We start from the raw sequence: 15,364 nt of genomic DNA, 5'->3' as shown, positions 1-15,364 counted from the left end.
AAATGGATGTATGAGTGCTGCCGTGGGGGGGGGCGGGGGTCAACCTGTTAATGCTCAGACCATATCGCCGCACACTGCATCAAATTGGTCAGCATGGTTGTCGCCCCAGAAGGAAGCCTCTTCTGCACAAGAAAGTCCGCAAACATTTTGCTGAGGACAAGCAGACTAAGGGATGTGGATTGCTGGAACCATGTCCTGTGGTCTGATGAGACCAAAATAAATGTATTTTGTTCAGATGGTGTTGGGCGTGTGTGGCGGCAACCAGGTGAGGAGTACAAAGACGTGTGTCTTGCCTACTTTCAAGCATGGTCTGGGGCCGCGTGAGTGCTGCCGGTGTCATGTCAAATAGTGTCCGCTGTGTACTGCGCATGCGCAGTACACATGACAAGCAGATTCCGAAAATATCCGAAGAGGAACGGCGCCTGCGCCACGAGTCCAGGTTCAAGCCCCACCATCCAAGTGGCCATAGAATAAAAAAGAGCCGAGCGAAGCGAGCCCGCGAGGGGCCCTCCAACTATGTGCAGCCCTATGTCCACTTGGATGGTGGGGCTTGCACCTGGACTCATGGTGCAGACACCGTTCATCTTCGGAGATTTTCGGAATCTCCTCGTGCTCCGTACTGTGCAAGCGCTGCGCCTGCGCAGTACAGAGCGGCCCCATTTCGATAGGTGGACATTTTGGACAGAACACCGGCACTGGGGAGCTACAGTTCATTGAGGGAACCATGAATGCCAGCAAAAAACCTATTGAGCATACTGTGGGACATCCTCAAACCGAGCGTGGAGGAGTGCAAGGTCTCCAACATCCACCAGCTCTGTGATGTCATCATGGAGGAGGGGAAGAGGACTCCGGTGGCAACCTGTGAAGCTCTGGTGACCTCCATGCCCAAGAGGGTTAAGGCAGTTGCTGGAAAAATAATGGTGGCCACACAAAATATTGACTCTGGTCCAAATTTGGACATTTTCACTTGTGGGTGTACTCACTTTAGTTGCCAGCGGTTTAGACATGGCTGTGTGTTTTACACTTCATATCATTTACACTGTTATACAAGCTGTACACTCACTACTTTGTATATTGTAGCAAAATAGTGTAAAAAGAGATAATAAAATATGTATAAAAATATTTACAAAAATGTGATTTGGTGTACTCACTCTTGTGAGATCCTGTACCTGGAATGTATTTTACACATTTAAACTGAAGTTTATTTAGGATTGAAAGTTAATCTTTAACACCTTTTTACTGCCATCTCTGTATGGCATAGGTCAGCAGCAGCATGGGAAGGGTTTACTTCCCCCTCCCAAACTGATTGCCAGCTCTTAGGTGGATATACAACCACAAAATGTATTCTCCTGCTACATTTGCCCCCAGAACCAAACCTAACTACCAGCCCTACCCCCCCCCCCCCCCCCCCAAAAAAAAATGACCAGTTTGCCTCCATGGCTCCTGGGCTCAGCTGTCCGACCTCCAGACCCAGGGAACAGCATGGCAGGTAATGTCTAGGAGGGAGCAAAACCAACAAATCATCCTTTCACTTACCTCCCCCACCTAGTAAAGCAACATGTACAGTTGTGCTCAAAAGTTTGCACACCCTGGTAGACATTTTGGCATTAATATTAAAAATATGATTGATCATGCCAAAAAATATATATTTTATTTAGGGATAGCAATCGCATGAAGCCGTGTGGTTTTTTTTTTTTTTTGTTTTTTGTTTTTTCGATCCTTTTTTAAAGTGGTTCTGCACCTTTTAAAAAAAAATATTAAAAGCCAGCAGCTACAAATATTGCAGCTGCTGACTTTTAATAATGGACGCTCACCTGTTCCAGGGTCCAGCGATGTCGGCGGAAGATGACGAGAGATCACTCGTCTCTCTGCTGCCCCCGCCGCCATCCTCTGTCAGGGAATCGGGAAGTGAAGCGTTGCGGCTCTCACTGCCCGGTTCCCTACTGCGCATGCGCGAGTCGCGCTGCGCGTCTCTGCTGGTCCCCGCTGTGTCCTGGGAACTGTGTGTTTCCCAGAACACAACGGGGGGGGGGGGGGGGGCGGGGCATCTGCGGCGGTCTGTCCCGGAAGTGGGTGCAGATACCTGGATTATCCAGGTAACTGCACCCCCCTCCCCCCTGAAAGGTGCCGATTTGTGGCACCGGAGGGGGGGAGGGATCAGATGAGCGGAACTTCCACTTCAGGGTGGAGGACCGCTTTAACCACTTACAGACCGGACCATTTTGCTAATCAAAGACCAGACCACTTTTTGCAATTCGGCACTGCGTCGCTTTAACTGACAATTGCGCAGTCGTGCGACGTGGCTCCCAAACAAAATTGACGTCTTTTTTTTTTTTTTTTTTTCCCCCCCCACAAATAGAGCTCTCTTTTGGTGGTATTTCGCACCTCTGCGGTTTTATTTTTTGCGCTATAAACAAAAATAGGGCCAATTTTGAAAAAAAACACATTATTTTTACTTTTTGTTATAATAAATATCCCAAAAATATATTTTTAAAAAAAAACTTTTTTTTTCCCTCAGTTTAGGCCGATGCGTATTCTTCTACATATTTTGGTAAAAAAAATCGCAATAAGCGATTATTGATTGGTTTGCGCAAAAGTTGTTATAGCGTTACAAAATAGAGATAGTTTTATGGCATTTTTATTAATATTTTTTTTATTTTACTAGTAATGGCGGCGATCAGTTTTTTTTTTTTTTTTTTTTTTTATTGTGGGGACACATCGGACATTTTTTGACAACATTTTTGGGACCATTGTCATTTATACAGTAATCACTGCTACATAAATGCAGTGATTCCTGTGTAAATGGCACTGGCAGTGAAGGGGTTAACCAGTGGGTGGCAGTGTAGGGGTTAAGTGTTCCTAGGGCGTGTTACTAACTGGGGGGGGGGGGGGGGGCTGGGCTTTCATTTAGTGAACACTGATCTTTGCTCCAATGACATGGAGCAGAGATCAGCATCACTAGTTGCTAGGCAGAATGGGGAAATGCTGTTTACACTGCATTTCCTCCATTCAGTCGCCCCGTGAGACGATCACGGGTATGCCCGCGGCGATCGAGTCCGCGGGACCCGCAACCGGACTCGCGGGGTTCCCGATGGCAGGGCGGCATTGAAGATTGGACGTACCTGTACGCCAATATGCCTGCCCGTGCCATTCTGCCGACATACATCGGCGTGCGCTGGTCGGGAACCGTTAATCATAACAAATTGCCCAGATGGCCCTGCTAAAAAGTTAAACAAAACAAAAAAGGAAGGCGCACTGACCTAGTACCCCAGATCCCATAGATAGAGCTTTATTAAAAACAGAACATATAGCAAAATGGCTACTCACAAAACGAGTATTGATAAAAGGCATAATCAATACAATTGGATCCATCGCACCGAACATGGACACGTCCAGATCTGATGTCAGATGAATTGATCAATACCTCAACATAAACGGCTGACGCGTTTCAGGGGAGGAACCCTTTCTTCAGAGCCTGTCCTGAAACGCGTCAGCCGTTTATGTTGAGGTATTGATCAATTCATCTGACATCAGATCTGGACGTGTCCATGTTCGGTGCGATGGATCCAATTGTATTGATTATGCCTTTTATCAATACTAGTTTTGTGAGTAGCCATTTTGCTATATGTTCTGTTTTTAATAAAGCTCTATCTATGGTAATGCACTAGGTCAGTGCGCCTTCCTTTTTTTTGTTTTGTTTTTCTCCAGTATTTGAATACCCAATATTCTAAGGAGGGCTGCAAGACCTTTTTGACACTACCTTCTAAAACTGTCGGTATCACACTTTGAAGACCAGGACACCAGAGCTCAGGAGAAGTTGTCTTTTTCCTGCTAAAAAGTTGACATACCCTAGAACAGTGATGGCGAACCTTGGCACCCCAGATGTTTTGGAACTACATTTCCCATGATGCTCCTGCATTTTGCAGTGTAGTTGAGCATCATGGGAAATGTAGTTCCAAAACATCTGGGGTGCCAAGGTTCGCCATCACTGCCCTAGAATGTTTGTTTGGCCTTGGTACAGACACAGGTTAAAATGGCAATTAAAAGGTTAATTTCCCACATTTGTGGCTTTTTAAATCACAATTAGTGTCTGTGTATAAATAGTCAATGAGTTTGTTGGCTCCCACATACATGCACTAAGCAGGCTAGACACTGAGCCATGAGGAGGTAAAAAAAAAAAAAAAAAAGAACAGTAAAAAGACCTGAGTAACAAGGTAATGAAACTTTACAAAGATGGAAAAGGATATAAAAAGATATTCAAAGCCTTGAATATGCCAGTCAGTACTATTCAATTGCTTATTACGAAGTGGAAAATGAGGGGTTCTTTCGATGCCAAGGTCAAATATCCAAATTCACCCCAAAAAAAAAACGTTTTTCTTTTTATTTTGAGTCCTTTTTTTTTTTTCTTTTTTTTTTTTCGTGGTGATCAAATACCACCAAAACCTCTATCTGTACCATTCAAAGTGGGACAGTGCTGAAAGCCTAGAATTGGCCTGGGCAGGAAGAGGGTAAAAAAATGCCTGCTAGGCAAGTGGCTAACAATGCAGTGCTGAATAGCAAAAAAAAAAAAATGGCTGGTGGTGAAGGGGGGTAAAACCTTCCGGAGCTGACATGGTTGATATCACCCCGATGAGGTCTTGTTTTAATGGCACGTACAACTAAATTCGAAAACAATCAATTTACTTTATTAAATATAAAAGATAATCTTTTATATTTAATAAAGTAAATTGATTGTTTTCGAAATTTAGTTGTAGGTGCCATTAAAATCCACCCCCAGGGGGTTCTTGTTTTATGCTATTAATTCTGGATGTGGCACAACTATATTCTACACGGCCCTGCCGTACCATACTATTTCTGGTGTGTGTGTGTGTGTGTGTTTTTTTTATTTATTATTATTATTATTATTATTATTATTATTATTATTATTATTATTATTATTATTATTATTATTATTATTATTATTTTTATTTTTTTTTGCAGGTGGATTCACCAATGAACTTGAAGCATCCTCACGATTTAGTGATTTTGATGAGACAGGAGACCACCGTTGGCTACCTCAAGGAGCTAGAGGTGACTTTACGCCCGTTTTTTGATGCAATCGCTTGTTTGTATGTCTTGGGATTACAGATCTTGTTACTTCTCATTTTGTTTTCCTGTCACAGAAACACTTAGTTGCTCAGAAGATTCATATAGAGGAAAATGAAGATCGGGACACGGGGTTGGAGCAGAGACACTACAAGGATGACCCTGATTGTGTTTTAGCCAAAGTGCCTCTGGGTGACATGGACTTATATGATGGGACTTATATGCCGCTGGAGGACAAAAATATCAAGTAATGTATTTTATCTCTCTGCCCACTATCGTTGGCAGCCTGTGTATTCGTGTTGAGTATGTATGAAATTTGTTTTTTATGTTGAATACAATTAACTAGGCTTAATCCTAGTTTGGGTATAGGTCAAGGCCTTGGGGACACAAGGATCTGTTTGGAAAACTAGCATGGTCAGCGCCACAGGATATCTGTTCATAAATTCCAGCTCGACACTAAAGCCGCGTACACACGGGCGGACTGTCTGGCCAACTAAGTCCGTCAGACAATCCGACGGACAGTCCGTCCTGCTTTTGAATGAACGGACTTGACCACACACGATGAACAGACAGTCCGTTGAAAGCTTGCGCGATGACGTGTACAGCACATACGACGGGACTAGAAATACGACGTCCAATACACTGCAATGCAACCTTCCGCCGTGTAAATCCTTTCTGAGCATGCGCCATTCTTAGTCCGTCGAACTAGCCTACTCACGAGCGGACTGTCCGCTGAAACCAAAGTACGACAGACAATATTACGGAAATTCTGAAATACTTAGTCCGCCAAACTGCACGCTGAAAAAGTCAGCTGAAGCCCACACACGAGCGGACTGTCCGCTGAAATGTGTTTCAGCGGACTAAGTTGGACAGACAGTCCGCCCGTGTGTACGCGGCTTTAGGCTTGCCATAGACCAGTGATGGCGAACCTTGGCACCCCTGATGTTTTGGAACTACATTTCCCATGATGCTCGTGCACTCTGCAGTGTAGTTGAGCATCATGGGAAATGTAGTTCTAAAACATCTGGAGTGCCAAGGTTCGCCATCACTGCCATAGACTGTTTCAATCGTATATAGGTAGGCTGATTGTACTTAAGTTGATCGATCAAGTACAACCAGCCCGTTGGACGTTTCATGTGATAATTGCCAACGGTCCGCAAAAAAAAGAAAAAAAAGAAATAATAATAATAAAAAATAAAAGCTGAAGGGGATCTTGCCACCTTTTTTTTGCAATGAAGCAGTGTGAAAGTAGCCTACCTGTTCCTTCTGGATGACAACTTGTTTACTGGCCAGATCACCAGTTGAAAATCGAGGCAAAAAAAACCCCCCCAAGGCCCGGTTCCCACTGGTGCGTCACAAAAGCCGCGTGACTGTCGATCCGACTTTGCCCTGTGACTTTGGTCCGACATCCATCCGAATTCCATGTGACTCTAATGAACTGGATCCGCTTTTGTTCCGACTTTGAGATGAGTGCGACTTGGATCTGGTATGGATTTTGAGGGGAAACCCCACGCCAAAAAAAAAAAAAAAAAAAAAAGTATAAGCCCCCCCCCCCCCCCCATGTCCATACCACACCCTTAAGTGAGCATTCAGCCTTGCAGGCCAGGAAAGGGGAGGGTCACATACCCTCAACACATGGGCAGCCCCCACCCCAAAGCACCTTGTCCCCATGTTGTCCTCTCTTCCCCCTCAACACTGGGCTTAGGTTGTGGGGGAGGGGGTCTGTGGGTAGAGAGCTTATCAGTATCTGGAAGCCCGCTTTAAGAAAGGGGCCCCCAGATCCCACCCCCCCCTACCAATGTGAATGGGTATGTACGCCATTCACTCCAAAAAGTGTAGTTTAAGAAAAAAAACGGGGCAGTTTTTTTACAATGTTGCAGAACTACAATTCCCATGATGCATAGCAAGACTGACCGCCCACAAACGTGACACCCAGAGGCATGATGGGACTTGTAGTTTTGCAATAGCTGGAGGTCCGCTAATTGCATATCCCTGTTTTTGATCATCTACACAACAAAGGAGAAATTAAATGCCCCAATGGATTGAATGTTACTTGTATGAGCATGTGACAAAAAAAATTGCAGATTTTGTCCAAGCAGTGAAATAATGCAGTCCAGCCAATTGGATGTCAGTTTACGGTAGTTGAATGACAGGGTTATAGGTTGCCGTATGCTGCTTTTTTTATTTTTTTATTTTATTTGTCACGTGGTACTGATTAAACTAGAACTATAGCCAACATTTTTATTTATTTTCATTTTGGATAGAGAAAAGGAGGGTAATAACCCCGTAATTTTTTTTTTTTTTTTTTTTTTTTTTCTGTCATCTGTGGCCCATTTGGGGACATTTCCCTTCACAGCTTGTCCCGTAGCCAAATCAAGAAGTGAGGGGAAATCGCTACAAATAAGTGAATCCTTTCGCTGTATAAATGTCAATGGTCCCAAACAAGTGTCAAACTTGTCCGATCTGTCTGTCGCAGTCCTGCTAAAAATTGCCGCTGTTACTAGTAAATATGCCATAAATTTTTTAAATTCCACTATTTTGTGGACGTGATAACTTTTGCGCAAACCAATCAATATACACTTATTGGGGTGTTTTTTTTTTTTTTTTTTTTATGTGTAGAAGAATACATATTGGCCTAAAATGAAGAAATTTCATTTTTTTGGGGGGGGGGATATTTATTACAGCAAAAAGTAAAAAATATTAATTCTTTTTTTCAAAATTGTAATTTTTCTTGTTTGTCGCAAAAAATAAAGACCGCAGAGGTGATCAAATACCACCAAAAGAGATCTCTATTTGTGGGGGGGGGGGGGAGTACATACATTTTGTTTGGGTACAACTTCGCACAACCGCGCAATTGTCAGTTAAAGCGATGCAGTACCGTATCGCAAAAAGAATGCTCTGTTTAAAAAAAAAAAATGAGAAAAATGTAATTTGGGTACAGTGTTTTGTGACAGTGCAACTTTCATTCAAAGTGAGCCAGCGCTGAGTGTTAGTTCACACCAGGCGCAGTTCCGTTCAGTTTCGCGTGCTTTTTTTCTGCACTAAAAATGCATGCACAGTGTTTTCCATGTATTCCAGTGGCTCTAGTCCACACCATGCAGTCAGTTTCCACTGCAGAAACTAACCGGAAACTGATTGCATCATATGAACTAGAGCCACTGGAATACATGGAAAACACTGCATGCATTTTGTGCAGAAAAAAAAAAAAAGCACACGGAATTGCATCTGATGTGAACTGGCCCTGAGCTGAAAATTGGCCTGGGCAGGAAGGGGGGGGGGGGGGGGGTGACAGTGCACAGAAGGCAAGAGTTTTAAGAGGAATTATACTGTATCTGAGCACCACAACCAAAAAATTCAGTTTTTTATTTCTTCTTCTTTTTTTCTTTTTTTTTTTTTTTTTTTTTTTTTAAATAAAAATCCATGTCTCCATGCTTTTTGTTGAGGAATCACTTGAAACACCCCCCCCCCCCCCTAGTATTTCTGGCCATGGCCATCTTGAATAAGGGCAGAGGATTCATGTAGCATTTACTTCCCAAAATCTATCTGCCCTTAGCTCATGCATGCCTGTAGGAGAGGGTGTGCTTAGTTGAGAGAAACCCTCCTGAAGACCCCTGGATTTCCTGTATGACGTTATTTGGTTAGGCCTGGAAACCATAAGGTAACTAAAGATGTGTTTTAAAAAAAAAAAAAAAAGGAAAAACAAGAAAATATAATATACCTTCCTATCTTATTTACTAATGCTAGCACCAATGGGGATTAAAAATAGGTTGTCAAGTTCTGCGTTTATAATTTTGATGTATATTTTATTGGTTGCTGGCTAAATGATTTTCTGTATAGATTTCCTGAGAATTTATGAAAACTAATAATCACTTTATGTTTTGATTTTGCAGCCCAGAAGATTATGTAGATGTACATAGTCATTTGCCTCCCGATCTGAATCAACCAGATTGCACCAGTATCACAGAGCTTCCATTCAGCATCCACGCCTTTCAGCACCTGAGGGTATGCACATTTGTTGTAGATCTCTTAAGCCTCGTAGACACGGTGCCATTGTTGGCCAACCGAGCGTCTGATTTTTGTCCAAAAGGGCGTGTGTGCCTGGATCTTGTCTTGCATTCTAACGGCACACAACTGTGCAACAAACACGCACATAGTGATGTACTACGAGGAATTTCAGCTCTTGAGCGCCACCTTTTGGGCACCTTCTGCTAATTTTATGTTTGAGCATTGATTCAGAGCATGTGTGTTTTTGTACTTTTGACTTTTGTGTGACGGATTTTTGTACTGACCATACGAAAATCTGGCGTCAAACCGTTGTCCGCTGAAAATTTACTAGCCTGTTATCCAACATTTATTGGCTGAAATTTGGACAACCGTTGTCAAAAGGAGCGTACTAGCGGTAAGATTTTAGGACAACAGTCTGTCAAGACAATCCCCTGCCAACAATCGCACCGTGTGTACGAGGCTTTAGGCTGCGTTCACACGTGGCATTTTCTGACGAAACACGTGCACATCTTACTTGTGGTACAAATGATCATTAAAGAGGAAGTAAACCCTGATGGGTTTACTTCCTCTTTGATTCCCTGCAAAGGTAAAGCATAATGGACTACTACGCATCGCATAGTATTCCATTATGTGTCGCTTACCTGACACAGGAGCCAGCGAAGTCACCGCTGTCCCCTGTAGTTTCGAGCGTCCATCTTGGTGGGTCTCGCTGCTCCGGCGCTGTGATTCGCCGGCTGGAGCGATGACGTCACTCCCGCGCATGCGCAAGGGAGCCGACACTCGCAGCATATCGCTGCAGTCTGCGGCTTACCCAGTGCGCCTGTGCGCGGCTGTCTACGGTGCATGCGCCGTAGACAGCGGTAGCTGTCTTCAGGTAAATATCTCCTAAACCGTATAGGTTTAGGAGATATTTCTTGGACCTACAGGTAAGCCTTAATCTAGGCTTACCTGTAGGTCAAAGTGCTTTGTAAGGGTTTACAACCACTTTAACCACTTTCAGACCGGACCAATTTGCTGGTCAAAGACCAGACCACTTTTTGCGATTCGGCACTGCGTCGCTTTAACTGACAATTGCGCGGTCGTGCGACGTGGCTCCCAAACAAAATTGACGTCCTTTTTTTCCCACAAATAGAGCTTTCTTTTGGTGGTATTTGATCACCCCTGCGGTTTTTATTTTTTGCGCTATAAACAAAAATAGAGCGACAATTTTGAAAAAAACGCATTATTTTTTACTTTTTGTTATAATAAATATCCCCCAAAAATATATAAAAAAAACATTTTTTTCCCTCAATTTAGGCCGATACGTAATCTTCTACATATTTTTGGTAAAAAAATCGCAATAAGCGATTATTGATTGGTTTGCGCAAAAGTTATAGCGTTTACAAAATAGGGATAGTTTTATAGCATTTTTATTAATAATTTTTTATTATTTTTTTTTTTACTAGTAATGGCGGCGATCTGCGATTTTTATTGTGACTGCGACATTGTCGGGGACCCATCGGACATTTTTGACACATTTTTGGGACCATTGTCATTTATACAGTAATCACTGCTATATAAATGCAGTGATTCCTGTGTAAATGACACTGGCAGTGAAAGGGTTAACCTGTGGGTGGCAGTGTAGGGGTTAAGTGTTCCTAGGGGTGTGTTACTAACTGTGGGGGGGTTGGGCTTTCATTTAGTGTACACTGATCTCTGCTCCAATCACATGGAGCAGAGATCAGCGTCACTAGTTGCTAGGCAGAATGGGAAAATGTTGTTTATACAGCATTTCCTCCATTCGGCCGCTCCGTGAGACGATCGCGGGGATGCCCGCGGCGATCGAGTCCGCGGGTCCCGCGACCGGACTCACGGGGGTCCCGACCAGCGCGGGAGCGCGCCGCCGGCGGCGCGCTCCCGATGGCACGGCGGCAACGAATATTGGACGTACATGTACGCCAATATGCCTGCCCGTGCCATTCTGTCGACGTACATTGTCGTGCGCTGGTCGGGAAGTGGTTAAAAGAGTAGTATGGGGTTTAAATAAATAAATAAATAAATAAATAAATAAACCTTTTATACTCGCCTCTGTAGATGCAGCATTGATACAATGCATCTCTCCCCTGCCAGCTCTGCTGTGAGAACTGAGAGATCAAAGACAACTGATCGCTCAGTGTTCCCCTCTGCTCTGAGCAGAGAGCCGTTGCTGTCGGGCACTGCCCCACTAGTGGATGGAAGGGTCTGACCCAGCCTCTCTGCAGCTCGATTGCAGGCTGAGTCGGCTTTCGTTCCAGGCACCTTGGTGGATCCCGACATTAACCCCTTCACACCGACCATATGCAAATATGTGGCCCCATTGGAATAGGCTCTATTTCCATGGCGCCACATTTGCGTGTCTCCCCTTTTGTGCTGGGAGCACACCAGCACAGAGACCGGGGTCTCGCAATGAGTACTAACTAGATCGGGAACTGGAACTCCCGATTCTGGGTCACCGGATCGCTGTTATGGCCTCTATTTATTTACTATTGCAGTGATCAGTCACTGTAACACCCACCCCCCGTGTCTTCTTTTTCTGTGAATGGAGGCGAGAGATACTTGGTACCCCCCCCCCCCCCCCTCTTTCCTTGCAGAGAAAAACAAAAGGTCAGTGCCAGGGTTAGTATTTGGGTTAGGGTCAAAGGTCAGGATCGGCTTTCTTTTTTCCTTTCCTTTTCCTTTTCGTGTGAAAGCAGCCTTAAAAAAATAAAATAAAAAAAAACTGGTATACTTGCCTCCTCTGTGCAGTTGGTTTTGCACAGAGCAGCTCAGATCTCTGGTCCATCTTCACTATTCCTAGTTCCTCCCCTCCTTTGAGTGCCCCTCAGCCAGCAGCTTGCTACAGGGGGGCACCCAAGCCAAGTCAGAGCTCCGTGTATGCTTTCAGACTCCAAGCCTAGACCTGGCCCCGCCCCCTCTCTCCTCTGATTGGGCTTGCTGACTTTGACGGGAGCCAATGGTGCCGCTGCTCTCTCAGCCAATCAAGAGGAGTGTCCTGGATGGCTGAGGGGATCGTGGATATCACTGGAGAGAAGATGCTTGGGTAGGTAATAAGGGGGAGGGGGCTGCGTCTCACACCATGTTTTTTTTTTTTTCTATCTTAATGCGTTAAGTGAAAAATTTAAAATGGAAATGCCATGCCAACCTTTAAATGTGAGCAGCCAACACAACAATAAGACTAATTGTAAAGTGAAATCTGAAACAAAAGTGTAGCGCTGTTAACCACTTAAGGTCCGCCTCACGCCAGTGTACGTCGGCAGAATGGCATGGCTGGACACAAGCACGTACAGGTACGTTGCCCTTTAAGAGCCCAGCCGTGGGTCGCCCCCCCCCCTGCCGCCGGCGCACTCGCAACCCGGTCCTGAGCTCCGTGACTGTGGCCGCGGGACCTGCGGACTCAATCGCCGCCGGTGTCCCCCGCGATCGGGTCACAGAGCTGAAGAACTGTTACCCCCTTCACTGCCAGTGAAATTTTTACAGTAATCGGTGCATTTTTAATCTCATTGATCGCTGTATTAATGCCGATGGTCCCAAATATGTGTCAAAATTGTCCGACGTGTCCGCCATAAAGTCGCAGTCACAATAAAAATCGCTAATCGCCGTCATTACTAGTAATTACAAAAATTTGTAATAAAAATGCCAAAGAACTGTCCCCTATTTTTTGTAGACGCTATAACTTTTGCGCAAGCTAATCAAAAAAAGCTTATTGCGATTTTTACCAAAAATATGTAGAAGAATACGTATCGGCCTAAACAGGGGGGTATATATATATATATATATATATATATATATATATATATATATATATATATATATATATATATATATATATATATATATATATATATTTATTTATTTTTTGGGGGGGGGATAGTTATTGTAGCAAAAAGTTAAAAATATTGCATTTTTTTTTCAAAATTGTCGCTCTATTTTTGTTTATAGTGCAAAAAATAAAAGACGCAGAGGTGATCAAATACCACCAAAACAAAGCTCTGTTAGTGGGGGGGAAAAAAAGGACGTCAATTTTGTTTGGGAGCCATGTCGCACGTCCGCAATTGTCAGTTAAAGCGACGCAGTGCCGAATCACAAAAAGGGGCCTGGTCCTTTAGCTGTAAAATGGTCCGGGGCTGAAGTGGTTAATGTATATATTACACAAAAACCTAACCAGAGTGTTAATCTGTAAGCGGATTGTGCTATAAATACTATGATATAACACTCTATGCTAGGAGTGTATGGGGGTAATAATGATGCTATAAAAATACAAGCGAAGTGAATCGAAAGGTGTATTTAACTACTTCCCACCCAGCCAATGTACATATACGGCCGGGTGGGAGCTCTCTATTTCTGAGTGGACGTTCCTGACCGTCCATCAGAAGTAGGGGGATCGCGTGCCCGCGCAGCGGCGCGATCCCAATGCGCCCGTGTCACCCGGACACAGCGCATCTCGGATCGGCAGGAGGGCTCTGTGATTGGCCCTCCTTATCACATGACTGCCGTGTCCAATCACGGCCGTCATGTGATGTAAACAAACAGCCGGTTGCTAAGCAATCGGTTCCTCCTCTCCTCACACGGAAGTCATCGCTGAGGAGAGGAGAGCAGATCGCTGCAGCCGGCTGGTGATCAGTGAGTATGAGCTGTTTTTTTCAGCTTTTTACTTGCTGATCACCAGTCTAGTGAAAACACACAACACACCACACCGTATAAACCCAGTCCCCACACAGTATAAACACAATGTCCCCATAACACACATGTCCCCAATAATAAAAACACATGTCCCCCACATAAGTCCCACTAAAATCACATGTCCCAATGATTATCTGCACACATGTCCGTGATCACCTGCACACACATGTACATGATCATTTGCGTACATATGTCCGTGATCACACAAACCAATTATTATACACTTAACCACATTTTTTTTTACCAAAGACATGTAGCGGAATACATTTTGGCTTAAATTTATGATCAAATTCGATTTTGTTGGATTTCTTTTAAAATAGAAAGAAGAAAATATTGTGTTTTTCCAAATTTCCGCTCTTTTTTTCGCTTATATCGCAAAAAATATAAATCGGAGTCGTTAATAAATAACACCAAAATAAAGCTCTATTTGTGCAAACAAAATGATAACAATTTAATTTGGGTACAGCATAGCATCACCGCACAATTGTCATTGAAATTGCGACAGCGCTGAAGTATAAAAATTGGGCTGGGAAGGAAGGGGGCGAAAGTGACCGGTATTGTAGTGGTTAAACCTACAAATAAGCGACTGTGAACATGATCTGAAGCCGCATATAGTCGCCAAAACTCAAAACATAAGTGTATATTTCAACACAATAATGTAATATAATTGGCTCAAATTGTGTGACACAAAATTACAAAAATGAAGTGGGAACTTGTGATAATGATACTCCAAACTGGAGAATCTGTGCAAAAAAAATGGTATAAGCACTAGGATGTATCAATACTTATGGGAAAGTATATATGAGCGGCTAGATGCCGCATGCAATCGCTGGATGTTATCACAACCCCTATAATCTATGCTAAAGTCATGTGAACACTTAACAAACTCATACTCCAAGGCAATATATCTGAGCGGCTGAGTGTCTCATGTAACTACTCAAGGCCAAACAAAAAATGCAAAGACTTGAGTAGTAAAAAAAAAAAGTTAGAAAAAAACTATAGTAATGAACACATGTAAATGTTATAGGAATCCCACACATGGGTCTCTATATTTGTATGTGAACAAAACTATAGAATGAAGTACATATAATAAAATATATTAGAAATAAACCTGAAAAAGGTGGAATGTGTTTCAAATATGATATACCACCGTGTTTGGGATCTAAAACAAACTGTGAAAAATGGGACCGTATGCCACCCCTGGGAATAAGGACAAATGAAAGTCCGCATAAATGTATAACAAACGTTCATGCAGGTGATATCAAAGCAATAGATGTACGTTTTCTGAGTTGACTCTCCATGTGTTCTATACTTGAAGTGGACACTCAAACAATGATTGTAACCTCAAAGGATAAGGAAGAGGGTGAGGTACTCTTACCAGAACTGGTGGACTCACAAGCCGGTGGCGCTCAGTCAAACGGGCTTATACCGGAATCGGTAAATGAGGCTCTTAGCCATATCGATGTAGAGATGAACCTTATCCTGGGTGGGTCAGTGAATAACGCTAATGCCGCGTACACACGATCGAATTGTCCGGTGGACTCGGTCCGACGGACCACAATACACCGAACAATTC

The 15,364-nt window shown here is 43.5% G+C and overlaps 1 protein-coding gene across 1 annotated transcript in view; it reads left to right on the top strand.

Annotated features, from left to right (window-relative positions):
* TTC17 (tetratricopeptide repeat domain 17) overlaps positions 1-15,364 on the top strand; it is a 128,305-nt gene that overhangs the window by 10,347 nt on the left and 102,594 nt on the right. Inside the window, exons 2-4 of the mRNA XM_077453522.1 lie at positions 4,981-5,070; positions 5,163-5,332; positions 8,976-9,087. Of these exons, the coding sequence (XP_077309648.1) occupies positions 4,981-5,070; positions 5,163-5,332; positions 8,976-9,087 (372 nt within the window). The remainder of the gene's footprint in view (positions 1-4,980; positions 5,071-5,162; positions 5,333-8,975; positions 9,088-15,364) is intronic.

This window comes from Lithobates pipiens, unplaced genomic scaffold, assembly GCF_037356315.1.
Source record: "Lithobates pipiens isolate NorthernLeopardFrog02 unplaced genomic scaffold, aLitPip1_a1.2 Scaffold_24, whole genome shotgun sequence".
Lineage (NCBI taxonomy): Eukaryota > Metazoa > Chordata > Amphibia > Anura > Ranidae > Lithobates > Lithobates pipiens.
Note: the sequence above shows the minus strand (reverse complement) of the source record. Positions and strands in the feature narration are given on the sequence as shown.